The sequence below is a fragment of the Lepidochelys olivacea genome (genome assembly GCF_965140295.1).
Source record: "Lepidochelys olivacea isolate rLepOli2 genome assembly, chromosome: 1".
In the NCBI taxonomy this organism is placed as follows: domain Eukaryota; kingdom Metazoa; phylum Chordata; order Testudines; family Cheloniidae; genus Lepidochelys; species Lepidochelys olivacea.
In genome coordinates, this window is record NC_140411.1 from 39941805 (window position 1) to 39955907 (window position 14103).

General features: G+C 47.8%; 1 protein-coding gene across 2 annotated transcripts in view; it reads right to left on the bottom strand.

The window, feature by feature from the left end:
• RDX (radixin) overlaps positions 1 to 14103 on the bottom strand; it is a 132260-nt gene that overhangs the window by 10044 nt on the left and 108113 nt on the right. For both annotated transcript variants that reach the window (XM_084630921.1, XM_084630920.1), the window contains exons 9-10: positions 13915 to 14078; positions 2107 to 2237 (exon numbers count right to left, since the gene is read on the bottom strand). In XM_084630921.1, coding sequence (XP_084487047.1) covers positions 2107 to 2237; positions 13915 to 14078 — 295 coding nt within the window. The remainder of the gene's footprint in view (positions 1 to 2106; positions 2238 to 13914; positions 14079 to 14103) is intronic.

The following is a 14103-nucleotide window of genomic DNA, read 5'->3' on the forward strand; positions in this document are numbered from 1 at the left end:
GGGATAAGGAAGAGGGGTGGGGAATAAACAGTACTGGGACAAGGACAAGTTGTAAGGGACAAGGTGGAAGAGGCAGGCTTTGAGGGAACTGGGGCAGAAGAATCTGTGACACTGGAGCACTGTCTCCCGAAACGCAAGATTTCTGAATCTCACCATTCCTCTGCTGTCAGCAATACCTATGAAACCCACTGGCAGTGTCTCATCCATCTTGAACACTGGTTATGTAGAGGATGATAGCCTACTACTATCAATTACCGCTTTAGCTCAAGTGGCTGAGCTCTGTGTGGTGGTTCTAAAGATCAACCAGCTGGGTGTAGATGATGCATTTGTTTTTTCAATTTGCTTTTTTAAAAACCTAGGTATAATCACACACAAAATCCTACATTAAAGGAACATTAAGGTTTAAATTTGAGCACTCAAAAATGAAGACATGCCAGAATTAAGGTCGTCTGTGTAACTGTAATTCAGATCCCTGGTATGCAATGCACTATGATACAGTCTTTAATTATATGATCACAGGACCTTGTCTCATTCAGTGCAGAGGATGGATGAGTAAATCAGGGTAGTGTAATGAAGGAGACTTGTCTAGGCCTCAGATGGTGCAGAATTTGAAGGGTATGTAGTGAATCAGGCAGGGGATTGCAGGAAGAGAAAAGATGGTGTCACAGTTAAGGTAGTTGAATGCTATCCTGGAAAACTGGATTCTATCTTTGCTTCTGCCACAGAGTCCCAGTGTGGTACTGGACAAGTCACTTAAACTAAATATGTCACACGTGGTGGTAATTGTGTTCCTCATTATCTGGGTGCCCCAACTGAGATGCGAGGGGTATGATTTGCAAAAGTACTGAGTACTCTCAGCTGAAACAGAAATCAATAGGTGCTGTGCTTTCATCATATAAAGGTAATGGTAAGTACTCTGAAAAATCAGGTCCTAGGCACCTGAAATTGGACACCCCAATTTAGTACATACGTTTGACCTTAACTTTCTCTCTGCCTCAGTTCCCCACCTGTAAAATTGAGATAATACCACCCCTTAACAGGTCTTGTGGAGATTAATGTTTGTGAAGCGCACACATACAATAGTAGTGAGCATCACAGAAAAGCCTATGAAAAAATTAATAAATCTGTCTTCAGAACAGAGTTTGAATCATGTGCAGAAAATACGGCTAAGGGCCACACTCTTTTATCCATGAGAACAAAACAAAATATTGAAAAATGGCTCATTCAGCGAGATAAGGCTTCATCCAGGCTGGTAGGGTTTATTCTTCTCAGACTTGAGACTAGGTCAGGATAAAACCTTAAAGATGCTGGCCTAGGAAAGACTGTGGCTGAGCAACTTGTCAGCTGCAGCCCAGAGAAGACAGTGACAGAGACACTAAGAGAGAGAGACAAACTGCAGCAAGCAGGCTGCCTCTCCCAGCTTAGAGATGGAGTAGTTGGGCAGAATAGAGCTTATTAAAGTTTTCAAGGAAAGGTTAGTATTTAGGTAAGGCGAAACTTGTGTACAGAACTTTGTTCTATCCCTTTGCTCTGCATGTTAGGTACCTTTGGGTGCATAAATAATGCTTTGTTTCATTAGGCTGTTTTTGAGTCATTTTAATCAGCTGCTGTCATAGGCTCTCAGAGAAAAAGAGCTTACGTGGTTAGTAAACAGGGGACTGCAGCCCAGAGAACCAGACTAAAAGTGGTAGGACTGCATGGTTGCACCTAGATGGGGTGAAGGTAGCGAAACCTATCTGCAAAGGGGTGTCCTTGAGAGGAACTAAAAGGGTTCTGAAGTGCATGACACAAAGCTTCTACAAATTTGCAGCTAAGAACACAGAGAATTATACGTCTTTTTAAACGAAATTATACATTGTTTTAAACAATTCAGTGGTACACAATTAAAGTAGCATATAATTCAACTTCTAAAAAATGCTGCAGTGTTTGAACTACAAGTGTCAGTGAATGTTAAAATCAAAATTGTATACAAAAGTGTCCATTAGTAAAAAAGTCATATTAAGTTTTGTAATTTTTTATTAACAATCCTAAATTGTGGAACTAAAACTATTCAACACTTCTGCAAGGATTGAAATAAAAGGGATTACATGATGAATGAGAGTTTACCTTTTTGGGCCTTCATTGTCTGTTCTTCAATTTGTCTTAAGCGCTCCATTAATTCTTCTTTTTCACGTTCTATTCTTTCCTTTTCCTTTTCCGCTATTTCCCTTTTTTTCTTCTCATTTTCTAATTGTGCTCTAAAACCAAAAAAGAAATATATTACACAGCTGTGCATGAGTGCAAAAGGACTAAATTCTGCTTTCATTTACACCAGTTAAACTCAATTGAAGTCAAGGAACTTATTCTCAGTTCACGAAGATGTGTAAGCAAGAGCAGAATTCAGTACTAAGTGTTTCAGATTCAGTTTATCCTACAGATAAGTGTCAATAACTCAGTTATAACATTATTGCAATCTGGAATGTAGAAAGACTCTTAACACAATAGAGCTACAGAACCTGGGTCAAGGCTTGGCCAAGTTACATCCAAGGGTTTAGTGCTATTATGGCCAAGGTTCTGGTTTAATCTTTGCTGAAAATCACAACTGTGATTTTTAAAAGGTCAGAGAAAAGCCACGTTGTAACTGGGTTGAACTTGTATTGTCAAGGGCCCTTAGAGAGTCAAGTTTTAAAGAATTAAGCAAAGGAGAACAAAGATATTTAGCAACAGGAATAGCTTTGAGAAATTATTGAGCTTTCCACAAAGACAACGTTTGCATGTTGAAAAGAGAAGCTTACTCACCCTGTGCAGTAACTGTGGTTCTTCGAGATGTGTGCCCCTCTGGGAGTGCCACCCTAGATGTGCTTGTGCCCATGCACCTCAGATTGGCGATTTTAGGGTAGCAGTGTCTGCTTGGCCCACACACGCATCCCCCACAGCCTCGTGCCCTGCACCCTCATGCCATGCACCGATGCTATATAGAGCTGTACACGCAAACCACCCTCAGTTCCTTCTCTACCACAGAACTCGCTGAAAAGAACTCTGAAGCAGATGGGAGCAGGGTGGGTAATGGTGCACCCACAGGGACATACATCTCGAAGAACCACAGTTACAGCATAGGGTGAGTAGCCTTCTCTTCTTCTTCAGGTAGTGTCCCTATGGGTGCTCAACTCTAGAGGGCTATCAAGCAGTACCCTCTACGAAGGGGTGGGGTTCACAGTTGAGTCTAGGATTGAAGACGGAACAGAAGGGCCAAATACGGCATCAGAAACTGAGGCATGAGTGATTACATAGTGTTCAACAAATGTATGAATAGCTCTCCATGTCATGGCTCTACATATTTCTGCAATGGGAATGTTCTTGTTAAATGAGTTCATACCCTAGAGGGAGATTGAAAATCATGAGATTGATAGCAGTAGGTAATGCAGACAGATATCCAATCTACAAAGCCTTTGCTTGGAAATTGGAAATCCCCTACTTCTGCCTGCAATGGAGAGAAATAATCTGGGAGATTTCCTAAAGGCTTAGCTCTGTCCAAGTAAAAGGTTAATGTCCTCCTGACATTGAGCGTACGTACTGTCACATCTCCTTTATCCTGGTGTGGCTTAGAGAAGAAAACTGGAAGGTGGATAGGGTTGATTTATATGGAAGTCTGAAGATAACATTGGCAGAAACTTGGGATGAGGTTGCAGCGTGACCTTATTTTTAAAGAAGGCTGTGTAAATAGCATCAGAGCCCCTATCTCACCCACTCTTTGATTAGAAGAAACGGCTACTAGAAATTCAGTTTTCAGAGACAGGTATAGAAGGGAGCAGGTGGCCATAGGTTCAAAGGGAGGCCTTATAAGACATTTGAGTATCAAATTGAGGTCCCATGCTGATGTAGGGCACCTGATTTGAGGGAAGAGGTTGTCTAGTCCCTTGAAAAACCTCCTTGTTAGAGGATGAGCGAAGACAAAAAAAAACCCTGGAAAGCTGTTACAGCTTACTGCTCAGGGAATTCTGCACCATTGTGTGTGTGCAGAATTTATGTTCCCCACAGATTTCTTTGCTTCCCCACAGAAAAAAAGACTTTCTGACAGGGAAGCAAAGGGAAGCTGCAAGAGCAGTCATGCACTATTCCCTAGCAGTGCAGGTACATCATTTTAGGCACCTGGAGCAGCCAGTGGAGAGGTAAATCACTGCGGGGCTGGGGACATCCCAGCCAGTGGCTCCTACCCTGAGCCAGGATCAGCTGATAGTCCTGGCTGGGCTGGAAGCAGGAGAGGACGGTACTTCCTCTTCCCCTGCAAGGAGTGGCTGGGGTTGTGTCAGACCCACTCCCAGAGACTCCCCCCAGCTGCAGGAAGCTCAGCATCCTCCCCTGCTTCCTGCCCTCATTGCTCCTCAACTGTGGGGGGAGGGGTCGCTGTACAGTGAGCTGCTCCCCCAGCCAGTCAACCCCCGTGCATCGGGACCTCCCATACCTAAACACCCCTGCCAAGCTTCACCCGGTACATCCAGAAGCCCCCTAGCCCTCCATACCCAAACCCCACCCCACTGAACTTCAAACCTTGCATCTGGAGCCCCCCTGCTTCCGGACCCCTATCCCTGCACCCCCACTGAGATCCCTGCACTCAACCCCCGACTCTGATGCCCTAACCTCTGCAATAGCCTGAGCCCGGACATCCAGACCCCCATACCACTGACCCCCAAATAGCTTTATCGAGGCCGCCACCCCACTAAGCCCCACTTCCCCAGCACCCTGCCCCCACCACTGAGACACCCACATCCCTCCCCTGAGCCCCAACCAGATTTCACCTGGAAGCCCCTGCAGACTCCCATTGCCCCTGCACCTGGAACTGCCCCCCGCATGAGCCTCTGTGCATCTAGATCCACCCATACCTAGACCCCCGCACTGAGCTGCCTGCACCCAGATTGTCCCACACAGAATCCTCTCACCTCACACCTGGATCCCCCCACACTGAGCCCCTCCACACTTGTATCCTACCTGGTTGAACCAGCCTGCCCCACACCTGGTGCGCCTGGCACAGAGGAGAAGGGTCCCAGGGTGTTTCTGTGGCAGGCCCAGGCCTTGTGCTGTGTCAGGGTTGGGTGCAGCCTCACCGCTGAGTCCGTGTTCCAGGCATGGGGGATTGGGGGGCTGCAAGACGATCTCCCACCTTCGTGCAGCCAATGGCCTGTGCTCCCCACTGCCATGCTAGAGCCTCTGCATTTATTTATTGACAAATAAAACTTGCAGAATTTTAAAATAGTGTGTGCAGAATTTTAAATTTTTTGGTACAGAATGCCCTCATGAGTAACAGCTGCCAAATGTACTTTTACAGAGCTTAAAGATAAACCTGTAATTTTTAGCTTTAAAACGTAATCTAGTTCAAATGATAAAGGAGAGTATGTAGATGAAAGATGTTTTAGGTCACACCAGTGTTTGAATCTCATCCACTTTTTGGTGTATGTGTAATAAGTAGATTGTTTCCTGCTATGAAACAACACTTTCTTCATGGCTCAGAACGAGTTGTTTCTAACCACACAAACCATCTAATTAGCTATACCTTCAGCTGGAGAACTCCGAGGTTGGGGTGAATGATTTGACCATCCAAGAGAGGAGATAGGGGATGGTCTGGAAACAGCAAGCTGAGTGAGGTAAGGAAACCATGTTTGTCACAGCCATGTTGAAACTATGAGAATAACCTTGGCTTTCTTGATCTTGAACAGCACTTTGGATATCAGTGGAACTGGAGGAAATGCATACAGAATGCCTGGACTTCAACGACGTGACCCAGATCACTTCTTGAGCAGAACTGGGACCACTTCTTGGCAAAAAGGGGTATCTGTGGGATGCCACAACATTGAAATATGTGGAGTATAGTGGGATCTATCTCCCATTCGTGATCTTGTGAGAAATGTCTGCTGAGGGCATCCACTGTGGTGTTTTGAATGCCCAAAAGGTAAGCTGCTAAGATGCTGATCTGGTTTTGTATGCACCAATTCCGAAGTCCCACTGCTTTGGGGCAGAGGGAAGGTTATCTCACTCCTTCTTGGCGGTTTATATAAAACATGCATAACATGTTCTCCATCGGGATATTTATGTATTTGCCCCTAATCAGTGGGAGAAAATGGATACAGGCATTTCTGACTGCTCTGAATTCCAACAAGTTGATGTAAGGTGTGGAGGGTGGACTCGGGAGACCGCCATCTGTCTTGAACAGTGTTAGTGTCTAGATGAGTTCCCCATCCCAGTAAGGATGCCTCTCATTACTGGTGTTGGAGATGGCTGAGCGAAGAGGACCCTTGTGAAAACATTGTGAGGGTTCTTCCACCAGTCAAGGCGTTTTTTGACTACCAAAAGGCATGGAGAGTAGTTTGCTTGGTGAGTAAAAACAGTTCTGAGCTACCCCTGGATGCAGCACATGTGAAGTCTCCCATGATTTATTAAAAAGGTGTCAGCTGCCATATGTCCCAATAGCCAAAGACAATTCTGGCCAACGTTTGAGGGTTGACTTGAACTGTAGTGACTAAAGTGGCTAGGGCTATGAACCTGTAAGAAGGGAGAAATGCTTTGGCTGTTACTGCATCGAGGTAAGCTCCTACGAACTCCAGTTGTTGTACTAGGGTTAAGGTGTACTTTTGTATGTTTAATTGTAGTCCCAGTCTGAGAAATAGGTCTACAGCCCTCTGAGTGGCCATCGAAGCTTCGTTGAAGGACTGCCCTTTGAGCAAGCAATCACTGAAATATGGGAAAATCAGAGTTCCTTGTTTGCGAAGATGAGCCATTACCAGAGAAAGAACTTTTGAGAACACTCTGGTCACAGACTAGAGACCAAACGGGAGCACCATGTATTGAAAATGTTCTTGACCCAGAGTGACGCATAGCAACCTTCTGTGGGAGTGCTGGATTGCTATATGAAAGTAAAATCTTGAAGACTGAGGACCAGTCCCCTTAGTCCAATGATTGAATTATTGCTACAAGAGTTACCATTTTGAACCTCTGAATCTTTACAAATCTGTTGAGTAATTTTAGCTCTAGAATAGGTCTCCAACTGCCATTCTTTTTTGGAATCAGGAACTACCTGGAGTACAATCTCCTCCCTCTGTGTTGTGTGGGAAAATAGAGTTACCTTTTCATAACTGTTGTTCTTTGAAACGTGTTGCTCATGTCCATTCCATTGTAGGTGTGTGTACTTGCCACATTCACTGGTGCTGGAAGTTTGTCCTTGAGTGCTATCCGTAGGGGAGTAGCACGTATATGCACCAGTATAAAAGGTGCTACCAGCTCACCCCACTCTCAGTTCCTTCTTGCCAGAAACTACAACAGCGGGGAAGGAGGGAGGGTCATGGAATGGACATGAGCAACACATCTCGAAGAACAGTTATGAAAAGGTAATTATCTTTTCTTCAAGTGCTTGCTCATGTCAATTCCATTGTAGGTGACTCCCAAGCAGTACCACCGGAGGGAGGGAGGAGTTAATGGACATGTCGATTGCAACACAGCTCTGTCAAAGCCATCATCATCTCTGGCCTGCTGAGCGATGGCATGATGCGTCGTGAATGTGTGTACTGAAGACCATGTCACGGCCCTGCATATATCCTGTATAGGGACATGTGCCAGGAAGGCACCCGAAGACGCCTGTGCCCTTGTCAAATGGGCCTTCGCTACCGGTGGAGGCACAGCCTGCGCAAACTTGTAACAAGTACTAATGCAGGTGGTGATCGAACTTGAAATTCTCTGAGAGGACACTGAAAGGCCCTTCATCCTGTCAGCTATTGGGATAAAGAGCTGGGCTGATCTGCGGAAGAGCTTGGTGCACTCCAGGTAGAACACCAGGGTGCGCCTGACATCTAGAGTGTGCAGCCGCCTCTCTGCACTGGTCATGTGAGGCTTTGGACAGAACACCGAGAGCAAGATATCTTGGGTTGACATGGAAGTGCGACAACACCTTAGGCAGGAAGGCCGGGTGAGGCTACAGCTGGACCTTGTCTTTGTAGAATACCATGTATGGGGGCTCTGAAGTGAGGGCTTTAATCTTGGAGACTCATCTCATCAAGGTAATCACTACCAGGAATGCAACCTTCGATGACAGGTGGGAAAGGGAACAAGAAGCCATGGGCTTGAAGGGCGGACCCGTGAGCATGGAGAGGACTAGGTTGAGATCCCATTGGGGAACCAGATCCCGGATCAGAGGAAAGAGCCTTTCAAGGGGGGATAGGAGGTTGGAAAATAATAGGGGAGCAGGAGCCAGGACACAGGCTAGAAGGTCGCCCTCAAGCACACCCTCAAAATGCCTGCTTACCACCCGGCTGACTACAGGTGGAGCTTGAGTGAGCAGAGGATGCCGGCTGATGACTTTGCCGGCGCTTATAGCCCTTGTCATTCTTACAGAAGGGCTCCAGCTGAGGTTGGTTCCCAAACCTTTGGATCTGTTGTGGCTTAAACCGATTCTTTGCCAGCCCCGGCGTGTACAGCCCTAGGATATGCAAGGTATCCCTCGATTCTTTTAGGCCATACAATTTACTGTCTGTTTGTTCGGAAAACAGTGGCAGGCCACTGAACGGGAGGTCCTGGATGGATTGTTGAACCTCCGTCAAAAGGCCTGATGACTGCACCCAGGACACCTGCCTCATGAAATGGCCGAGGCCATGGTCCAGGCCACGGTCCAGGCCACAGAGACTGCTGCTTTTGATGCCACTTGGAGGACTGCCCTGGCCACTGCCCTATCCTCATTGAGGATAGTCAGGAATTTCTTCCTAGGCTCCTCTGGCAGTGAGTCCATGAACTTGGCCATAGACTGCCAAATATTAAAATTGTAATTGCCAAGCAAGGCCTGATGGTTGGTTACTTTCAGCTGGATGTAGAATAAATGTTTCTACCAAAGAGATCAAGCATCTTTGCCTCCTTGTTCTTAGGCATCAATCTCGGTTGGCCCTGCCTATTGTGCTCATTGGCTGCCAACACAACCAGTGAGCTTGGGGCAGGGTGGGTATAAAGATACTCATACCCCTTAGCGGGGACAAAGTATTTTCGTTCTGCCTTCTTGGAGATGGGGGGCAGTGAGGAGAGTGGCTGCCACAGGGCCTTAGTAATTTTTACCACTCCCTCGTGCACTGGCAATGCCACCCTGGAGGGGGCTACTGCACTCCATACATTAAACAGGGAATCCGAGGGCTCCGCCAGCTCCTCAGCTTCCAGACCCAGGTTTGAGGCAACCCTCTTCAAGAGCGCCTGGTGAGCCTTGGCATCGTCCTGGAGAACCAGGTGAGAGGGCCCCACTATCACCTCATGAGGTGAAGAGGACAAGGACGCAGGTACAGATGGGTCTGCCAACTCCACCACTTCTGCCAGGGGAGCCTCAGCCAAGGCTGGCTCGCCCTGGGAAGCCCATTCTCATTCCACGTCTAAGTCAGGGGGCGGGCGGGAGACTGTCGCTGATCATCTGTCGGATGCCCGTGAGGCCGACCTATGCCCCTGTGACAGTTGGGGAAATCTCCAGGGGTTCCAGAGTTGCCAGGGGGCAGGCCACAGACTATGGGGCCATGCTGCCACTGGTGGTCCAGCAGGGAATGTCACTGCCCCCGACAGATGACCCTGGCCTGCAGGCAGGATCTCCTCCTTGCTATTGGAGCCCAAGGAGGGCGATACTTATCTGGGAGACCAGGATGATGACGAGGCAGCCTGTCTACCCTGATCCCGTTGGCTCTGGCCCTGGACCTCACTGATGGCTTTCTGTGCCACGATCCCATTAACCAGCAGCAGCGTTCGGTGGATCATGGATGGTACCCTTGCAATAGATGCCTTACACTTAGCGAGTGACGCGCTCCATTGAGTGGTAGCGAGTAGACCGACGTGTCTGAGACCGTAGATGCGCCCGTGGTGAACCATGCTGGCATTCTGGCGATGGTGACTGGCGTGTCAACCTTCCGGAGTGGTGCATGAGATGGGAGAGCAGCTTGGGCGTTTCTAGCACCAGGGCTCTGTGGACCAGTGCCACGCCTCTGCGGGTCTGCACCAACCCACTGGCAATCGATGCCTCAAGCCCGAGGAATGCTGCCTCGGAGTCCGGGGACCAACGCTGGGAACTCTGGCAGACAAGCCAACCCCTCAGCTGGGGACTGGTGGCAATGTTCAGGCGTGTGCTGAGGGGGCACCCCCTGTGGCGGGAAGCAGTGCCGCATTGATGGGGACCGCTGAAAGGGTCCCAACGCAGGTTTACCCCATGAACAGGGCACCTCACTGGCTGCTGTGGGTGGCACTGGGAGGGACAGAATGTCCTTAGTGGCCTGAAAGGCCTCAGGTATGGATGGCACCGCCAAGTGCCAAATGCCTCTGCTGCTCCCCGAGATGGCAGGCGGGTCTTGGAGTGTGCTCAACCACTCAGCGGGAGTCGGGGCCCGACCTCCATCTGGAGGGGAAGAGCTGCCCCGCAGCGGTCTTTGCTCTCCTCCGGCTCTCTCCTTCCCTTTACAGGACATAGGAGAATGCCCCCTCCCGGCCTTTCTTTGCTTTTTAGCTGGTAACGGGAATCGCGATCGGCACCAGTCTGAGACTGGTGTCGGCAGCATGCTCTGCACCAAGGCCACGGTGCTAGGAGCAGAGTCCAATCTGGTTGGCTCTGAGGCTGGTGCAAGAGTCGACTCCATAAGGAGTGCTCGGAGACAAATGTCCTGCTCCTTTTTGGTCCATGGTCTGAAGTTCTTGCAAATAAGACACTTGTTGCTAATGTGGGTTTCCCCTAAGCACTTCAGACAGCTTCTGTGGGGGGGGATCACTGACTGGCATGGGTTTCTTGCAACAGTCACAAGATTTGAAATCCGGGGCATGCCCCATCCCTAGGCTAAGTCCCGTTCGCGACTAACACACTATCACTAAGTCCACACTAAGGGAACTATAAAACTAACAAATCTTTAACTAAATACAAAAATTTCACAACTAGACACAGTTGAGAGGAGTAAGCTTGCTGAAGTAAGGAGACATTCCAGCACCGTCACTGGTGGTAAGTGGTGCCCCTTATACCGGTGCAAACGTGCACCACTCCAGAGGGCACCAGAGCTGATCCCCTACGGATACCACTGAGGGAAAAACTTCCAGCGCCAGTGCATGTGACGAGCTCACACTCCTACAACAGAATGGTCATGAGCAAGAAAAATAACTGGTTCTAGAGCACCCAGATTCAGAAGAGAGTCGATTTCCTGTCACAAAAGGTGCTCATGAGAGGGGTCCTGAACAGGGACAGCAAGGGGGATGGGTTGCGGAGAGGGAAGTAAGGTGGATGGAGTATTTTGTTGAAATAATCTCCAACACTCACTAGTCCGTAGCAATATGTTCCCAATTCTGACAGAAATGAGAAAGGCAGTCACCGAAGTGAGGGAGACTTGCAGATTCTTGCAGCAGATAAGAATGGGGATGGCAACTCAGCACCTTGACCAATCCATGCAAAACCATGCTCTGAAGTGTTCCTAACCTCTGTTTGCCAGAAGCAGGGAATGGGTGCTGGGGGATGGATCACTTGATGATTACCTGTTCTGTTCATTCCCTCTGAAGCACCTGGCATCGGCCACTGTCAGAAGACAGGACACTGGGCTATATGGACCATTGGTCTGGCCCAGTATGGCCGTACTTATGTTTTAATCAGTCAAATCTGAAGTTTCAAAATTGTGGGTTGTGAGGTCAATGCCTGAAAAGTAGTTGGTCTCCTTCTGAACCGCTGTCCCTTACATTGAGGTTCGTAACGATTCTGGGAGGAATCAGATCTCTGTGCCATTTGGGACCTACTGAACTTTCTTTTTTGTGCAGGGGTGTAAATTCCCAGAGTGCGCAAGGTGGCTCTAGAGCGTAGTCAGCCTGCTGTGATGATCACCTGGAATTGCTCCTTCTGGTCTGTTGGAAGATGCTCAAAAAAGGCATTTAACTTTGAATGGTTAGTATGGCTGTATTTCACCATGATGGCTTGATAACAGGCAATCCTAAATCGTAAGGTAGCCAGTGTGTATGACTTACAGCCAAATAAATCAAGATGTGTTAAATCTGTATCATATCAATTTAGCATGGTGCTGTCAACCATGTTCATTCACAGCACCAACTACAAGAGAGTTGGGGGATGGGTGCGAAAAATAAAAATTCAGAGTCCTTGGAGGGAACGTAATTGTTTGTCTGCCCTCTTATGGGTGGATGGTACTGTGGTTGGAGTATGCCAAATTATTTTTGCAGGGTCTAAGAAGGCCTCACTAACAGGTAGTGCAATGCCAGCAGATGATGAAGTGTGCAGAGTATCAAGTAATTTATGTGCAATTCCTTAACCTCCACCAGTGGAATTTGCAAGGGGTCCACTATCCTTTTAATGAGGACATGGAACAGTATAAAATCAGCCAAGGACAATGGAGAAGGCATTTCAGCTTCATCTGAGGAGGAGAAAGGGCAATCTGTCCAATCTGGCTTCCTGCCCCTCAAAGATCTCCACTTGTGGATCAGGAACCTTAGAAAGAGAGGCTGGTGGAAACTGTCTGCTCTTCTCCTGGTAAGAAAAAACTAGGGCCCTGGAGAATTGCTGTAAGGGTTCAACGGTCCCAGTATGGCTACTGAGGTGGTACATAAGGTATGGGTGCAGGCACCCAAGTGTGTCCATACCAGCATGGTGGAGCACATCTCTCACAAGGATAGTCCGACACCTTAGAGGTCTTGGGATAGAAAGTTCCTTGATAATGGAAGGGAAAGCCTCAGACAGAAATGTGAGAAAATGATGAAAAGTCCCCATCCTCCTCCTCCTCACTTGGTAGAGATAGGCATAGACTCCGTCGGTACTGGGCAATCTCTGTGAACGAGAAGTGGTTGGTACCAAGAATGGGTCGGTGCCAAATAGGGGAGATTCAGGTGTTTGTTACTGCCAAGTCCCAAGAAAATCAACACTCTTGCAGTACTGAACAGTGTACGGTATCAAAGAGGCAAGTTGGGCAGGGGTAACTGTGGCAGAAGGCACAGACAGTACCAAAGGTCTCATGCTCTCCGATGAATGACCAGCAGGTGTCGGTCTGGTCTTTTGTGGAGCTGACGTGCTGGATACTGAGGACCTAGTAGACTCTGTCAGTACCAATTTAGAAGAGCAGGTCATCTACTCTCTGCCACTCCTATCACCTGATGGTACTGATCTTCCCGAGCTGCAATCCTTAGAGTCCTTAGGCTTGCTGGTGGTCACAGTACCTGAGGAACCTGCCGCCTCGTCAGAAATCATAGAATATCAGGGTTGGAAGGGACCTCAGGAGGTCATCTAGTCCAAGCACCTGCTCAATCAGTAGGTGCCAAAGTGAGTGTCTGAATCTGATACCATCTCTTTGAGGTGGATTCTCTATCCAGAAGACCACTTTCTAGAGTCTTTTTGAGAGGATCTCATAGATTTCCTCTTCAGTACTCTAGAGGCGTGCTGTGCCGAGGTTTAAGTGATAGACCTGTTCGAAGACCGTTGTACAGTGGGGTGGCCCCTGGCTGGAGCAAACCCTCCATCATAAGGAGACATAGTTTAAGTTCCTGGTTCTTTCTGGCCCTCAACTTCAATTTCAGACAGAAACTACACTTTTGGGGAACATGCGACTCCCCAAGGCAACGGACACACCGGGAGCGTCTGTCACTGACTGGGACAGCCTCTCGGCACAAAAGGGAACTTTTAAACCCAGGAGAATCAGGCATACCCTCAACACACCGTAAAAGCTCCTATCTGAGGCGCAAGCACACGTAGAACAGAGCACCCATAAGAAACACTACTTGACAAAGACAAGGTTTTTTAGTAAAGCCAGATGACCCTTATCAATCCATGATCTAATTTACATATTCAGAAGTGGACAGGTAGAGTTTTACCTTCTGGGACCCCAGGTACTTTGTGATTCCATGGCCTGTTCTCACAAAATGCTTTAGATGTATTTTATTCTGGTTCACAAAAGATTTTTAATGTCATACCTTTCCAACTGTTTCTGATGTTTCTCCTCTCTAGCTTGGGCCTTCATCTGTTGCACTTCAATTGTATCAGGCTTTCTCCTCCTCATGTACAGTTCATGATTTCCCATACACAATGCCAAAATCCGCTTATTAATTCTCAGACGAGGTGCATAAAAAACAAAATCCTAGCAACAAAATATTTTAAGTTTA